General features: G+C 35.9%; 1 protein-coding gene across 2 annotated transcripts in view; it reads right to left on the reverse strand.

Annotated features, from left to right (window-relative positions):
• The window catches only part of LOC114025750 (testis-expressed protein 10-like), a 65,231-nt gene that overhangs the window by 43,128 nt on the left and 6,054 nt on the right, over window positions 1–16,049 (reverse strand). For both annotated transcript variants that reach the window (XM_027839240.1, XM_027839239.1), the window contains exons 2-4: window positions 9,732–9,920; window positions 4,947–5,662; window positions 4,309–4,552 (exon numbers count right to left, since the gene is read on the reverse strand). In XM_027839240.1, the coding sequence (XP_027695041.1) occupies window positions 4,309–4,552; window positions 4,947–5,662; window positions 9,732–9,911 (1,140 nt within the window). In that variant the 5' untranslated portion in view covers window positions 9,912–9,920. The remainder of the gene's footprint in view (window positions 1–4,308; window positions 4,553–4,946; window positions 5,663–9,731; window positions 9,921–16,049) is intronic.

A 16,049-nucleotide genomic window follows, 5' to 3' on the forward strand; every position in this document is an offset into this window, starting at 1 on the left:
CAAGTACTTCAACTATCATGCTAAGCAAGTAATATGGCTGCCAACAGCAACACCAGTTAAATATCAAGTTATCAGCAGAATTTTGTGGACTGGCTGGTGGAACAGAATGAGTATCATTTCATAAAGCAGCAAACAAGAAACAGTATAGGGTAAAGCATGTTTATAGAACTCTTGATGAGAGATCCAAATAAGCCAGATCAACCAAGGGGTCAAACAGAAGAACAATGAATAAACAAAAAATACAAAAGTGCTCTTAAGATCTTTGTAACGAACTCTTTTTCCCATCAATGACAATGGATCCAACATTTCTGGATTCCAAAATCAAAGCCATTATATTGCTACATCAAAAATAGAGATAGCACTAAAGAAAATAAAGACAGTAAGAGAAACTGGACCAGACCAAGTATACAAAAGAAAAGGTCCATTCTTCAGGCTATAAAGCTTTGAGAGGGAGTGATCAATTCTCAACATATTTGAAAGTAGGGAGGCATCAAAGGCCTAAGAGAAATAGGAACACTGGATCTGGACTCAGAGATAAGACTCTGAGTTGAAACCATGGATACTGCTACCTAAGTCACCATGACGAAGTCACTTAAGCTTTCTTTCTGAGCCTTAGTTTCTGCAAAATCAAAGAAACTGAACTAGATAACCTCCAAAATCCCTTGTAAATCTAAATCTATGAACTTACAACAAATGAAAAAAATACAAGAAAACAGCAATAACTATCAATCTCCATATGCCTTCTTTCCTGTGTCTACTGAAACTTTATGAGAATAATCCTTGTATGCATCAAGGAGATGCTTTGATGAAGATTTTAAAAGGGAACAAACAAGCTTTCGCAAATGATACTCTAAAGCAGCTCTTTACGGACATACAACTGATTATCAAATGCAGAGAAAAAAAGACCCCACTTTTTTTATTGTCTGTTAACCAAAGAATTTGATTCAGTAGACCAAAATCCTGCCTTAAAAAGCTCTCCCATGTTGCCTCCCAAGTTTATCAAAACCATACAAGATTCCTTGAAAGGCATAACAAAAAATAATTTTGATAACCCCCTGATGATTAATTTTGCATGAGGCATAAAAGAGGGAGACATATGCTCACCAAAAGTATTTGCCACCACCATGGAGGATGTCCAGGATAAAGTCCAAATTGAAAAGTAATTCCTCTGTGGATGCTGAGGTCCGCCAGTTGCAATCAGCACAATGTCATCTGGAAACAGGAGCCTCAAGCCCCATAGCATTGCACAGCTTCCTAAATGAGATCCATAATCACTCAAAAAAAGCTGGGCCTAACCATCCACACAAGAAAAACCGAGTGGATAAAGATGAAATCTGTGGTTTGAGTGACATCTCAGAAAACTGGTCTTTTAGCATAGTACATATATTCTGGACAGACACTGTTGATGAATAATGAACATAGAATTAAAAAAGGGGAAAGCTGGACTGCATTTGGGGAAATTGTGCAGCACTGTTATGACCCTAACCTTCTCCTTGAAATAATGATCCATCATTTTTAATATCACTAGTCTTCCAGTGTTGCTTATGATTGTGGATCATGGAATATTAATCTGCAAAGATTACAGGTCATGTTAAAGCAATAATGGGACGTTGTGGATATCAGGCTGCAATATATTACCAATAAAGAGTTGTACTTGAAAAGCAGCATTAAGGATTTCATCAGAAAGACACATAATCTTAAAAAGAGGTGGTCTGATTATGTTCCAAGAGTGTCAGATAAATAGGCAGTGCAAATCATGTTTATCAATGCTATCTATATAATGTGAGGCGTTAAGGATGGGGGCAGGGGAGCACCAAGGAAAGGAACATAGACTTATAGGATAAAGTGTGGATGGGTTGCAACTCGTTACACTGTCAAGTATCCACATAAATTAGAATACAGATAGGCTAAAATAAGATTTGTATATATCAGATAATTTCATAACATTTCCCTCTTCTAAAATGGGGAAAGAACACTAGTCAAATTACCAAAGTTCAAATCCACCTCTGATGTTTACTATTGTTGCTACCGAGGCAAGTCACTTAACCCTCCCTGGGCCAGGGTTCCCTCATCTGTAAAATGAACACTTACATGAATCACATGAGTGAAGTATATAAGCACAAGGGGAGGGGGACCAGGCTCAGCCATTTAACATCTTTAAAATAGCCAATGTGGGAATTTGTTTTGTTTGCCTACACATCTTACCATACATGTCTGAAAGAGGATTTTGGTTTTTTTTCTTTCTTAGTGAGGGAAGAAAGGGAGAGATGATTTTCACTGATGGAAAAAATAAAATTTGATTATATTTAAAAAAAAAAATAAAACAAAAAGGTTATATTGGATGGTCTTTGCTGTTCCTTCTGACACATCCATGATTCTATGAAGCTATGTCACCTAAGTACTACTGGAAAGTTCAGGGGGCCTCCTTAGTAAGATTTTCCACATCATTTCCAATTTTGGTTTGGTTTTTTTTTCCCCTTTAGATCAGCTCTCAGATTTCCATACTTACTGTTGATATAAGCCTAGGTTACTAAATATTCTCTATCAAGGTTTTTATATTCTCAGTGCTTCATTGACATTGGTAATCACTGGACTTTCCCTCTTAAGTATTTTTCCTGAAATTAAGATAGCTCCCTTTTACATGGTCTCAGCTAAAAGTCTTGATTTGAGGCTCAGATAACAATTGGTATTCATTCCTAACAACAACAACAACAAAATCCTTTTTTCAATACTGTAGTTTTGTTATTGTGGGTATGTTTTCTTCCACCATAAGATAACACTGCTCTTACATGATAAATTGTTTTCAAGGGTTGCTGTGGCCAGCTTACAATCTCATTACTAGAACGGCCATAGCAATTTATTAAAACAGCTAAATACAGGAAGAAAAAAAAAGCTCTTATTTTGTCATACACCTTTAAAGAAAAAAGTACACTTCGAACTTTTTGCTCTCATGCTTAAGTACTGTCAATTGTAACTTAATCTAGCAAGGGTATAATCCACAGGCTGACTAGAATGTGTATGACCTCACCCCAAATTTCATTTTATGATAAAAAGCCTTTCCCAGGGCATATGCATAGCACCTAGGCTTTAAGTCCAGGATCAAAGCATTACCTGCCTTCTCTCTGCTGCCAGTTATAGGTGCTTCAGCTTTAAAAATCACTCTCCCTTATCTGCCCTCTGACAGTTTACAACTCTGCTCTTATTGCTTCTTTCCCCCGACACCATTCAACAGAAACAGAGACAAAAACTGCACAGGAAATATTTCTATAACCATAACAGAAAAGCTTCCATGACCAAATTATCTTCAATCAGGAAACGACCTTCCACTTAATTCTTAAAAAAGTGAAACATCACACCTCCCATCAGCTTTCTAACTCGAAGTTGCTACTGATATATATTTATGCATATTAAAGAGATTATAATACTTCTCTACAGAAGGAAACACAGACTATAGGAAAGATTTGAAAATAACATGCAGAATTTGGGGGGGACGGGTGTGTGTGTGTTTTAAGCAAGTGGCATGAAATGGAGATTTATAGTTTCACAAAGAACCTCTTTGTGTGCTGCTGTGTGTATGGAAATGCTCTTTTTTGGTGACTGACTTCAGAATAAATTTTCTTCCAAAAATAAATACACAGAAATTACTAAAAATAAAATAACATATAGTACTTCTCTTAGCTACACCCTATCAATAGATAGTTTACATGCTCACCTATTTTGTAAAGAATATCAAAAGCTGTTTTATTAAAGTCTGTACTCTTTAGCACAGAACATTTTAAAAGAATTTAAAGTGGTCTCATGACACCTGAGGAACTGAAACCTTACCCATACCCTGAGACTATTTATGACTCACAGTCGGCAGTTCCACCCCAAACCCTAACCTAGAGTCCCACACTTCATAAGCAACCTCTTCATTCCCATGCAAAGTATTCATGAACCAGCTGGTACATACATGAACTAGCATTTACTATCCAATATACAGTAACAAGTACTTCAAACAACACAAGAAAACTAAAAGGAAATCAAACCTTCTGTTTTAGTTAACTTCGACAGATTTCATGATGAGAACTTTTTATCTCTTGCACATTTGTAACTCTTAGCAAGGATCAAAAGAAAATTAAATTCAATAAAGCTGAGAAATGTACCATTTTCAAAATAATTCCTAATCAAGGTTTTGTAGAAGTTACCAAAATGGCATTCTCTTGAGTAAAATTTAACAATACTATACAATAATTTAAGAAAACATTTTCTTCACATCCATAATAAAAGTGTCAACAGGTAACTGTAATTTTCTTCCTTTTTTCTTACCATTTTATGTGTATCATCATGTTGCTTAGAGAGTTTCCACAATAGGGAAATAATACTAAGCACTTGCTCCATAACCTGATGAGATTCTGATCCTACAGGATTTATAATGGAAGTAGCAAGTTGTGAAGGTGCAGCTTCAATCCAGCATTCAATTAGTAATGGAATTATTATTTCAATGAATCCTTTCAAATTTTCAGCTGATGACAAGCTCTCATCCATACCACCTGCTCCTCCAACTGGGTACCTAAACCAGAAAGAAAAACAAAGAGACAATAAAATTACTTTAAATTCAATCCCTTAGATGATTTAAAAAAGCTTAAAAGTATTAAGTAGCAATTAAATAACACGAAGTGATAATGCTAGATGTCTACATCTAGTATCATACAAAATACTGGTAACAAAGTACTATAACTTAATAATAAATAGAGCCCATTGAGTAATTTTAAAATTTTTACTTCAAGACAGGGTTCCCCTGACAATAAAACTATTCTAATATAATTTTAATCACTACTTCCACAAAATCAAATTACGATTAACTACAGAAGATATGACTTTTATCAGCCATCAAATGATCAATAACTATAGGTCAACATAAGGTAACTTAGTGCATACATAACTGAAAGTGAAATCTCTCTTACCGTAGCCTGAACTGTGAATGGATATTTGGCTGTGAACCCCCATTTTCATAAACCTGGATGTGCTGCTGGTCATTGGCGTGCTCCTTCCAGTTGACATATATGGAATTTCTAGTAGTATAGGAGTTGTCTTCTAGTTCCTGAAGTCGATCACCAGATTCTCCCAACCTAGTGGATCCATAAGTCAAGGCCTGAAGGAATTTACTGAGCCTCACTAATACATTCAGCCTCCACTGCTGAGATGTGACTCTCCGATTAGGATTAATAGATAATATCCAGGATTGGGATCTGTCTCTATTTTTCAGTCCTTTAGAATGCTGCTGATGCGAAATAAGTTCTACAAAATTCTTTAGCAATACACTGCTGCGGCCAGTAACAAGGGTTGGGTACTCTTCCAGCAGAATATCCAAGACTTTCAGAGAGTCTTCCTGAATTCCTTCAGTAATATGAGTCATGGCACTAGAGAGATGGGCACTTACTAAGGGAAAAAATGGAGTTATTTGTTCAGGTCGTATTTTTGGAGCCAAGAACTGAAGAAGGCAGACTGCTGCTGCTCTCACATTAGGATCTTTGTCTGTAAACACTGCAGTTACTTCACTTAATATGTTTGAAAGGTGTGCCTCAACTGTGAACGGGTACTGAGACAAAAGGTCTTTGAGCCCAAGAAGAGCACTTTGCTTAACTCCAGCATTGTAGTGGTGCATCTGTGACAGGAGGTCCTATAAATATAAATAGAATTATATGTGTATTATGTACATCTATATAAATATATGTGAAAATATCAACTTCATGGCTACAATTTCCTCAGTTTTCCAAAATGTAGTTCAGTTCCACAAGGAATTTAATAAGTATTTAACTGGATTAGTAGACAACTTAAAATGATGATACTTAACTACTTAAAAGAACTTGGAAGTACTCAATCGGGCTTGTGAACACCCATTTTCATAAACCTGGATATGCTGCCTGTCATTGGCATGTTCCTTTCAGTTGATACATATGGAATTCCTAGTAGCATAGGGGCTGTCTTTCTGTTCCTGAAGTCCATCACCAGATTCTTCCAACCTAGTGGACCCATATGCCAAGACCTGAAGGAATTTATAAGCCTCACTAATACATTCAGTTGCCACTGGTGAGAAGTGAGTCTTTGATTAGGATTAACAGAGTATCTAGGATTCTTTTTTTTTTCTTTTTACTAAAAAAATAAAATCTAACATCTCCCATTAACAAACATTAATATGCTTAGGAAATCTTTTCACAGATACATATAAAATCTCATTATAATAAAAATATTAAAGTCCTCTATATCCCAGATACAGTGACATATAGATAGATCACCAGATAGTCCATAAAATGATACCTCTTACTTGGCTACTGAATTGTCTAATATTTATACGCCTGTTTCTAGTCTTTTAATAGCAATCAGTGATTCTAACGAATGACATGAAGTGAAGACAAAAACAATGGGAGCCAAACTGTACTTGAATACTCTTTTATCCAACCAATAAGAACCAGTTTTTCACTTCCCCTAAATCATCCTCAAACATCAACATAAAGCCACCAAAAATGCCCAAACCATACTTTCAAAAAAAAAAGTTAAAAGTGAAGAAATGCCAAAGGAAAACAAATTATGAATTATTTCCCTCCTTTTTCTACAGGGTTCAAAATATATACTAATTTATTTGAGAGGCTATTTCATATCTAAATCTTGCAGAATGGAAAATTTAAGTTTATAAGAACTCCATTATCAAAACCTGGATATTCCATGAAGTTCATTACATTTTTGCTTTGGAAAAACGTAAGCTCACTTCTCTCCTAAATTTTCAAAAATTAAGTCTAAATTAATAAAAAAGTATAAATGCTTCTGCAAGTCTCTTGAACTTGAGAAATATATACATATCTACACATGTATGAACCTCATTAATACATATGGGCCCATATGTAAAAAACTACTCATTTACAAATAAGCACATAGGATCAATCCACAATGATTTAGGACTTAAAAAATTTTAAAGCCTTCAGTGTCAAGAACTTAATGAATTTTAATTCAAGAGAGTAATATTTTAAGTTGTCTTCAAAGTTTTTTAAGTTGTTTTAGTTTCTGGGCTTTTAAAATTTTACTTAAACACTGACTCACAGCTTAGATCTGTATTCAGACAAATTTTGTTCATTTGTGTAAAAGTCTGTTTTCAATACGTGAATGCACTTCCCATGCACATATATAAAAATATTTATAATATGAAAACATTATCTCCAGTAAATTTAATAATTGTATAAGAAAAGAAAACAATATGTAAGTGCTTAATTATTTAAATTTTAAGGCCAAAAAATATCAAAATGAACTACACTTCAAGCTTTCAATTTATTTTATTCTTTTTGCCATAGCTAAATTCAGAACTTATCTGCTAATTCCTTGCCATTCCAGCCATCCCAAGAAGAGAAAGAACAAAACTTCTATTGTCTCACACCCTAGAAATGTCGTATTTTGTTGCAGTTTTTTGTTTTAAAATGTTTTGCGATGTACTTAACTGTTAAATAATGACAAAATTAATAAAATGTACACAGAAGATCAAGAAGTAAGACAAATATAGTCTTGCCAAGGCATCAATCTTGGACCAGAACACCTTGAAAAGAGCTCCCTTAACATGTATACAACTTCCAGTAAATTAATTTCTGACTCATCTTAAGGAACGCTAAAAGATTAAAGTTCATAGACTTTAAAAAAGAGCAAGGAATGATGAAAAGTGGTTTAGATGTTTAGGGAGAATTTTCTGTCTCTGTTGCACAGGGATAGTCGTAAGTTGGGTATAGTGGGGTGAGGTTATGTTCTGGGAGTGTAGAAGGGGCCACACATTTCACTTATGCCGTTTCTGGGCTTGGGAGGAAAAACACTTTCAGTATAGAGTCACAGTAACATCAAGGGTACATTTACTGAAATACATTAACATGAGAAATAAGGGAAATCACAGAGAAATGAAAAGATTTTATTCTAAATCTTTTAAGAGTTTGATACAAGATTAAGTGTAATTATCTCATCTAGTAGTACAATTCAAAGGAAAAATAATATAAATATAAATAAAATATAATTTCTTTATAACAACATAAATTGAGCACAATTTCAACACATGCCATTAATGTACTGTTCAGTAGCTCAGTGCTGGTCATGTCTATCCTGCTAACCACTTCTCCTCCAACTTCTTGTAATGTAGCTCCTGACCCCGACCATGCTACTCTATTGAAACTTCCCTCTCCAATAACCTCCCTAAACATCAAAACAAATGCCTTTTTTTTTTCAATTTTTATTCTCATTCCTTTCTGTGTAATTAACAAAGTTGACTATCCTCACTGTATTGGATACTCTCTCCTCTCTCGGCCCCAGATATACAATCCTTAGTTCCACATCTTTAAATTCTTCCCTAACCTATCCCTAGCCTACTCTCTTAATATGGGTTTCCCCCAAATACCTGTGTCTGCTTTCTTCTTCTTCTTCTCTTTCTCTGTGATCTCCTTCCATGGTAATCTCATTCACTAACATAGCTCCAAATATTCCAAATCTATATTTCTGAATTCTAAGACCCAATCCTGCATCTCCAGGTGACTAAAGAAAGGAACCTCTCTACTTGGATGTCCTATAAGCACCTCAAATCCAGTTTTAAGAGCTTTCCCCTTAAGACTGTTCTCCCTTTTGACTTCACTATTTCTGTTTAGGGCATGATCATTCCTTTGGTTCCTCCTACTCTCATGGATTAAGGTAATTAATAACCCCTCCTTTCCCCTGACTTCTCAAATCCATTAAGTTACCAAATATATACACATATAGAATTTTTAAGGCTTGCAAAATGCTTTCCTCAAAATAAATGCTTTGAGATAGACAATACAAAGATTTCAATTTTACAGATGAGGAAACTAAAATGCCAAGAAGTGGTATGAGCATGATCAAATAGCTAAGAAGCGTCTGAGGCAGGATTCAAACCCAGGTCTGTTGACTCTAAGTCCGACATTCTTTCCACTATCTCATAACACATTTCTACCAAGTACTATCTTTTTTACCAACATCAAGTACATTGTTCCTGTTTTCATCACCCACCTCATTACCTTACTGGTCTGTTAAGAGTTACTAATAGGTCTTTTCACTTGTAATCTGTCTCTACTCCGGTCCCCTTTCCAAAATGCTACCACCATAATCTCTCTTGAATACAGACAATAATGTTCACTTCTTCCTCAGCTCAAAAATCTTCAAGTGCTCCCTACTGCTTCTTGAGTAAAACTCAAACTCCTATGATCTTGCAATCAAGACACTCCTTAATGTGGCACCATCCTATCTAACTAGATTTATGATGGCATTCTAGGGGCCACAAAAGAGCATGAATCAGGCTCCCTTCCCTCAATAAGCTTACAAAATAAATGTGGAGACAAGCTCCACAAATGAAAAGTATAATACAAGACAGTAATACTATAGATGGTAACATACAGTTTATTATCAAATGAATAGTATGGACATTAAGCGCTATGAGTTTAGAGGTAGAAGAGACCACTGGACTAAAAGTTATCTCAAACAGTACAGTGGATGAGCTAGAGAAAAGGCAGCAAAATACAAAAGAAAGAAGATAGGTCCCTTGAACCAGAAAACAGAGGCTTTCTATTTGGCCTACTAACCAATTATCTTACGATAGTCCTCTTAATCATACTAGAATTAACAAAAACACTTTTTATTTAAAAAAAAAAACCAAAAAAAACTGTTTAGATGATTTCATAATAAAATGTTTTAACTGCCAAAATACCATGGTGTACCTTTATGTTAAGTTTTCTGTTATTAGTTGGGAGTGTTTCGTCTTCTTTGAGTTGTGCAGGAAGGCATATTGTTTTTGTTTTAAAGTTTGTATCTGTGGCATTTTCTACTTTAGGCTTCTTTCTTCCAACTTTCAGTTTCACCTTTTGAAAATCATCTTGATGTTTCCTTTTTTTAGTCATTCTTGAATCCTAAAATTAGAAGGATGATTTCAAAAACAAAGCAAGAACAATGAATCCAAAGAACTGCATGGTTCAGATGCTTATATTACTATTTTAATATTTAACAGCCTGAGGACAAGACAAATGCAAATGTTAAGGATGCTACGTTAACAAAACTGAGTGAAAAGTCCTCTTCAAAAGTCACAAAATGATCTTTGTAGTCAGAAAATAGAGGGTGGGGGTGGTGAGCCCAGGGGATGAGAAAGAAAAAAGGGGGCCAGAAATGCCCCTAAACCCATGAGTCTTCCCTTTTCATCCACCCCTAAATAGAACCAGCTTACAGAGTTGTACAGCATAACTTATACACCAACTGCAATTATTCAAAGTCAAAAACATTTACCAAACAATTACTATATGCAGGGGCTGGACTACTAGGCAGGTATTAATTAAAATAGGTTTTTCCCCTCATGAAGCTCACAACCTTAAGTAATGGGGTAATGACACAAACATAACCATAATATTAAAAACTACTTCTAATTCATGCATGTGCATTAAGTATATAAACCTGTTTTTGTAAACATCAATTGGCTACCTATTACTAGGGTCCCAGGAACCTTGGGAAAGTGATCCTTGACTCCACTGAAAACATTGTTTTCATATTTCAAACCTGATAACTTCCCAGGGAAAGACTGGGTTTTATAGTAAAATCCAACTTGAGGCCAGTTCCCTTCTCTCCTTGTGTGCCCTTTTGCATTTCACAACATACTTAGCCAATTTTAAATAGAAGTTGTGTTCAGCCTCCTTAAGAGTAAAGTAAAAAGTAGTTTGTCTACAAATTAATTATCCATTTTGTAAATTAACAGCCTCAAACTAAGGGTTTTTTCATATTATGTGAATTGGGTAGATTACTAGATTTAACAGCTGACACTGATTAAAACTAGTTGATTTATAACATCCAAGTGAAAAATATAATATAATGAATTTTCTCAAAAGAAATACAATAGCTCTAGAATTTAAGAATTAGAAATTGAGGGGATGCCCATCAACTGAGGAATGGCTGAAAAAGTAGTAATACATGAATGTAATGGAATGCTATTGTTCTATAAGAAATGATGAGTAGGCAGATTTCAGAAAAACCTGGAAAGACTTACATGACTTGATGCTGAGTGAAATGAGCAGAACCAAGTAGAACATTGCACACAACAACCTCAACATTGTATGATGATTAACTATGATAAGACTCAGGTCTTCTCAGCAATACAACCATCCAAAATAATTCCAAAGACTCATGATAGAAAATGCTAACCAGCTGTTACTGGAAGATGGTGGAGTAAACGCAGTGACTTGCTTGAGCTCTCCCCCAAAACCCATCCAAATACCTGTAAAAAATGGCTCTTAACAAATTCTAGAGTGGCAGAACCCACAAAAAAAACAGAGTGAAACAAATTTCCAACCCAAGACAACCTGGATGGTTGATTGGAAAGGTCTATCGAGCCAGTGGGGAGAGGAATGCAGTTTGGTGTGGGCGCACAGGCAAAACAGGCTTCAGTGAACCTGGAGCAGCCCTCAGAGGACTGAATCACGAGCCCCTGTGGTGGTTTCCAGATTTCTCAACCCACAAAGGCCAAAGACAACTTAGAAGGTAAGTAGGAAAAGTCTGACCACTGTGAGAGAGAAGCTCCATCTCAGCTCCAGTCCTGTGCATGTCCCTGGGGTGGCAGCTGCTTCTAGAATTTCTGGCCCACAGAATGAAGGGGAATTGAGTGGCTGATCAGAGGGGGATTGCAGGGAGCTCTTTGCTGGTACAGGATTCTCTTGCTTTACCCTTACTTGGATCTGGGTCACAGTTCCAGGTGGCGGTTCTGGGACAAGGAGCAGTGCTGGCATGGTAGAACTTGTGGTGGTGGTGGAAAAGGAATCCTCCTCATATTTCCAAGATTGAAAACAGTGCCTGTGCTCACTCACAGACCAGAGCACGAGCCAGGAAAGGAATAAACACCTTACCCCTTAACATATTACCTTAGAAGAACAGAAAATTTACAGATCCCTAGAAGTATCTCAGAAAACAGCTGCACAAAACCCCTGAAACTTAGGACAGTACATTCTCCACACTGGAAGCAGACTCCTACCTTAACAAAGAGTGTAAAACTCAAATAACTGGCTGGGAAAATGAGCAAACTGCACAAAAAAAGTCAGACCACAGAATCTTTCTTTGGTGACAAAGAAGATCTAAACATACAACCAGAAGAAGACAACAAAGTCAAAGCTCCTACATCGAAAGCCTCCAAGAAAAAGATGAAATCAGTCCCAGGCCATGGAAGAGCTCGAAAAGGATTTTGAGAAGCAAATAAGAGAAGGAGAGGAAAACCTGGGAAGAGAAATGAGAGGGATGCAAGAAAATCATGAAAAACAAGTCAACAGTTTGCTAAAGGAGACCCAAAAATATACTGAAAGAAGTAACACTTTAAAAAATAGCCTAACCCAAATGGCAAAAGAGGTCCAAAAAGCCAATGAGGACAAGAATGCCTTAAAAAGCAAAATTGGTCAAATGGAAAAGGAAGTCCAGAAGCTTACTGAAGAAAATACTTCCTTAAAAATTAGAATGGAGCAATTGGAAGCTAGTGACTTTATGAGAAATCAAGACATTGTAAAACAAAAGCAAAAAAATGAAAAAATAGAAGACAATGTGAAATATCTCACTAGAAAAACAACTGACCTGGAAAATAGATCCAGGAGAGAGAATTTACAAATTATTGGACTATCTGAAAGCCATCATCAAAAAAAGAGCCTAGACATCATCTTTCAAGAAATTATCAAGGAAAACTGCCCTGATATTCTAGAACCAGAGAGTAAAAGAGAAATTGAAAGAATCCACCAATCACCTCCTGAAAGAGATCCCCAAAGGAAAACTCCTAGGAATATTACAGTCAAATTCTAGAGTTCCCAGGTCAAAGAAAAAAATATTGCAAGCAGCCAGAAAGAAACAATTCAAATATGTGAAAACACAATCAGGATAACACAAGATTTAGCAGCTTCTACATTGAGGGCTGAGAATATGATATTCCTGAGGTCAAAGGAGATAGGATTACAACCAAGAATCACCTACCCAGCAAAACTGAGTATAAACCTTCAGGGGGGAAAATGGACATTCAGTGAAACAGAGAACTTTCAAGCATTCTTGATGAAAAGACCAGAGCTGAATGGAAAATTTGACTTTCAAATACAAGACTCAAGAGAAACATGAAGAGGTAAACAAGAAAGAGAAATCATAAGGGACTGATAGATAGATTGATAGATAGATAGATAGATAGATAGATAGATAGATAGATAGATAGATAGATAGATAGATAAAGGGCACAGGTGAGTTGAAGATGAAGGGCTGATATCTGGAGAATAAAATTAAGGGGTAAGAGAAGATTATACTGGGAGAAGGAGAAAGGGAGAGGTAGAATGGGGTAAATTATCTCACATAAAACAGGTAAGAAAAAGCTTTTACAGTGTAGGGGAAACGGGGGAAGGTGACAGGGTATGAGTGAATCTTATTCTCATCATATTTAGCTTAAGGAGGGAATAACATACACACTCAACTGGGTATGGAAATCTATCTCACCCTACAGGAAAATGGGGGGGGGGGGAAGAGATTAGAGAGCAGGGATTGATAGAGGAGAGGGAATAACCAGAAGCAAACACTTCTGAGAATGAACAGGGTCAAAAAAAAGAATAGAATAAATGGGGGGCAGGATAGGATGAAGGAAAATATACTTAGTTTTCCACAACATGACTACTATGGAAGTATTTTGCATGATTACACATGTATAACCTGTATCGAGTTGCTTATTTTTTCAATGAGGGTGGGTGGGGAGGGAAAGGAGAAAATTGGGAAACCAAAGTTTTAAATACACATGTTAAAAAAAAATTGTTTTCACATTCAACTGGTAAATAAGATACACAGGTAATGGGGCATAGAAATCTATCCTGCCCTACAGGAAAACTGACGGGGAAGGGGATAAGAGAAGGGGGGGAGAAATAGAAGGGAGGGAGAAATAGAAGGGAGGGCAGATTAAGGGAAGGGGTACTCAGAATGCATGCCATCTTGGAGTAGAGGGAGGGACAAGATGGGGAGATAGTACAGAACTCAAAATCTTGTGGAAGTGAATGTTGAAAACTAAAAATAAATTGATTTAAAATATATATTGCTGTTACTGTGGGAAAAAAAAAAAGGAAGAAAGAAAGAAAGAAAATGCTAACCACATCCAGAGAAAGAACTATGGAGTCTGAATGCAGATTGAAGCAAACTATTTTCATTTTTCTTTCTCTTTTTTGTTTTTTTCTTTCTCATGGTCTTTCCCTTTTGCTCTGATTATTCTTTCACAATATAACTAACGTGAATACATGTTTAACATGATTGTACATGTATAGCCTATATCAGATTGCTTGCTGTCTTAGGGAGGAGGAAAAGAGAAAAATTTGGAATTCAAAAGTCTACAAAAATGAATGTTGAAAACTATCTTTACATGTAATTGGAAAAAAAAATAAAGTACTATTAAGGAGGAAAAAATAGCCAATGACAACTTTAAATTTACACAATAGTGATAAGGAATAAATTGCACATTACAGAAACAAAATTTATAAAGAATTAAAGAACACTGGCCTCAAATCTTCCCTTCAAAACCAGAGACTAAAAATAAATAAATAAATAAAAATAAAATTAAAATTAAAAGAACCAGAGACTACTAATACATTAGGGGTTTGCGTTGTTGTTCAGTCTTTTCAGTCACGTCCAACTCTTCATGATCCTATTTTGGAGTTTTCTTGGCAAAGATACTGGAGTGGTTTGCCAATTCCTTCTCCAGCTCATTTTATAGATGAGGAACTGCAGCAAACAGGGTTAAGTGACTTGCCCAGGGTCACACAGCTAGTGTCTGAGGACAGATTTTAACTCAGGTCCTCCAGACTCAAGGGCTAGTACTCTATCCACTGAACCATTTAGCTGCCCCTAGGGGCTTGAAAGATAATAAAAAAGCAAATATCTCTTACAAAACGGGGAGGGGGTGGGGGGGGTTGTAAGCCAGAACTCCATTAATACTTAATACAGGATGTCATGTCTTAGGATACAAACTTTTGCATATAATGGTTATATATAACTGTAGTCCCAGCACTCACACCACTGATTCTGTGCAATGGATCAGATAAGCATGCTTAAGGAAACTGTAAAGAAGATGCTTTAACATGTTACCAATATCATTTTAAGGTAATGGCAAGTCCTAAAAGGGCTGGTTAGGTCCTCTCTGAAATGTGCCCTTCCTTTGGTTCACTATCCCCAGCAATGGACTGGTGCTATTACTTAGATATCACATCACATAGTAGAGATAAAAAGTTGGAAAGATCATCTAGCTCAAATGATCTTTCCAAAATAAGCAGTAGGACTCAACTAGGACTAAAATCTATTGTCTTCTAACTCTAAATCCAATGTATATTGTTTTTACTGTATTAAGTTACTGGGGCCATAAGATGGCTTGGAAATAACATCGCACATAACTACCCTATCAATATTTGATATATGTGAATCTAGTGATTAACTTTTTCAAATAAAATAGTATTAAGTCTTAGAATAAAGGAATACAAAAATAAAGCACAATGTACTAATACTATCTAATACCTTGAAGCTAGTATATTTTGACACTATCATACTCCACTTATTAATGATGGGTTTTTTAAAAATTCTATTTACAAGATATAGCTAGAGAGTAATAGGAATTATTTGGATGAGTACGCATTTATTCTAACGATGGGGCTTTTGCTCAAAACAATTTTGAAGTTTCTCTTTATTTCTTCAGAGCTAAGTGGAATCCACAGAAGAAAAAGTTTATTTTAAGGTTATCCCATTCTCCCAACCCTCAAATATGACATCACCATTATTTGATTTAGGAATCCCAAATAATCTACTCCAACTGTACATAAGAATTCTCTCCATAATTAAAATAACTGACCCTCTGCTTAAATACAACACTTTCCCTAATAAGGTAGCCCATTCCATCTTCAGATGCTCTTGCTAAAAATATTTCCTCATGTTGAGCTAAAACCTGCTTCCTTATGACTTCTCTTACACACAACACACACACACACACACACACACACACACACACACACACACACACA

Source organism: Vombatus ursinus, unplaced genomic scaffold (assembly GCF_900497805.2).
Source record: "Vombatus ursinus unplaced genomic scaffold, bare-nosed wombat genome assembly UNPS02014832.1, whole genome shotgun sequence".
Lineage (NCBI taxonomy): Eukaryota > Metazoa > Chordata > Mammalia > Diprotodontia > Vombatidae > Vombatus > Vombatus ursinus.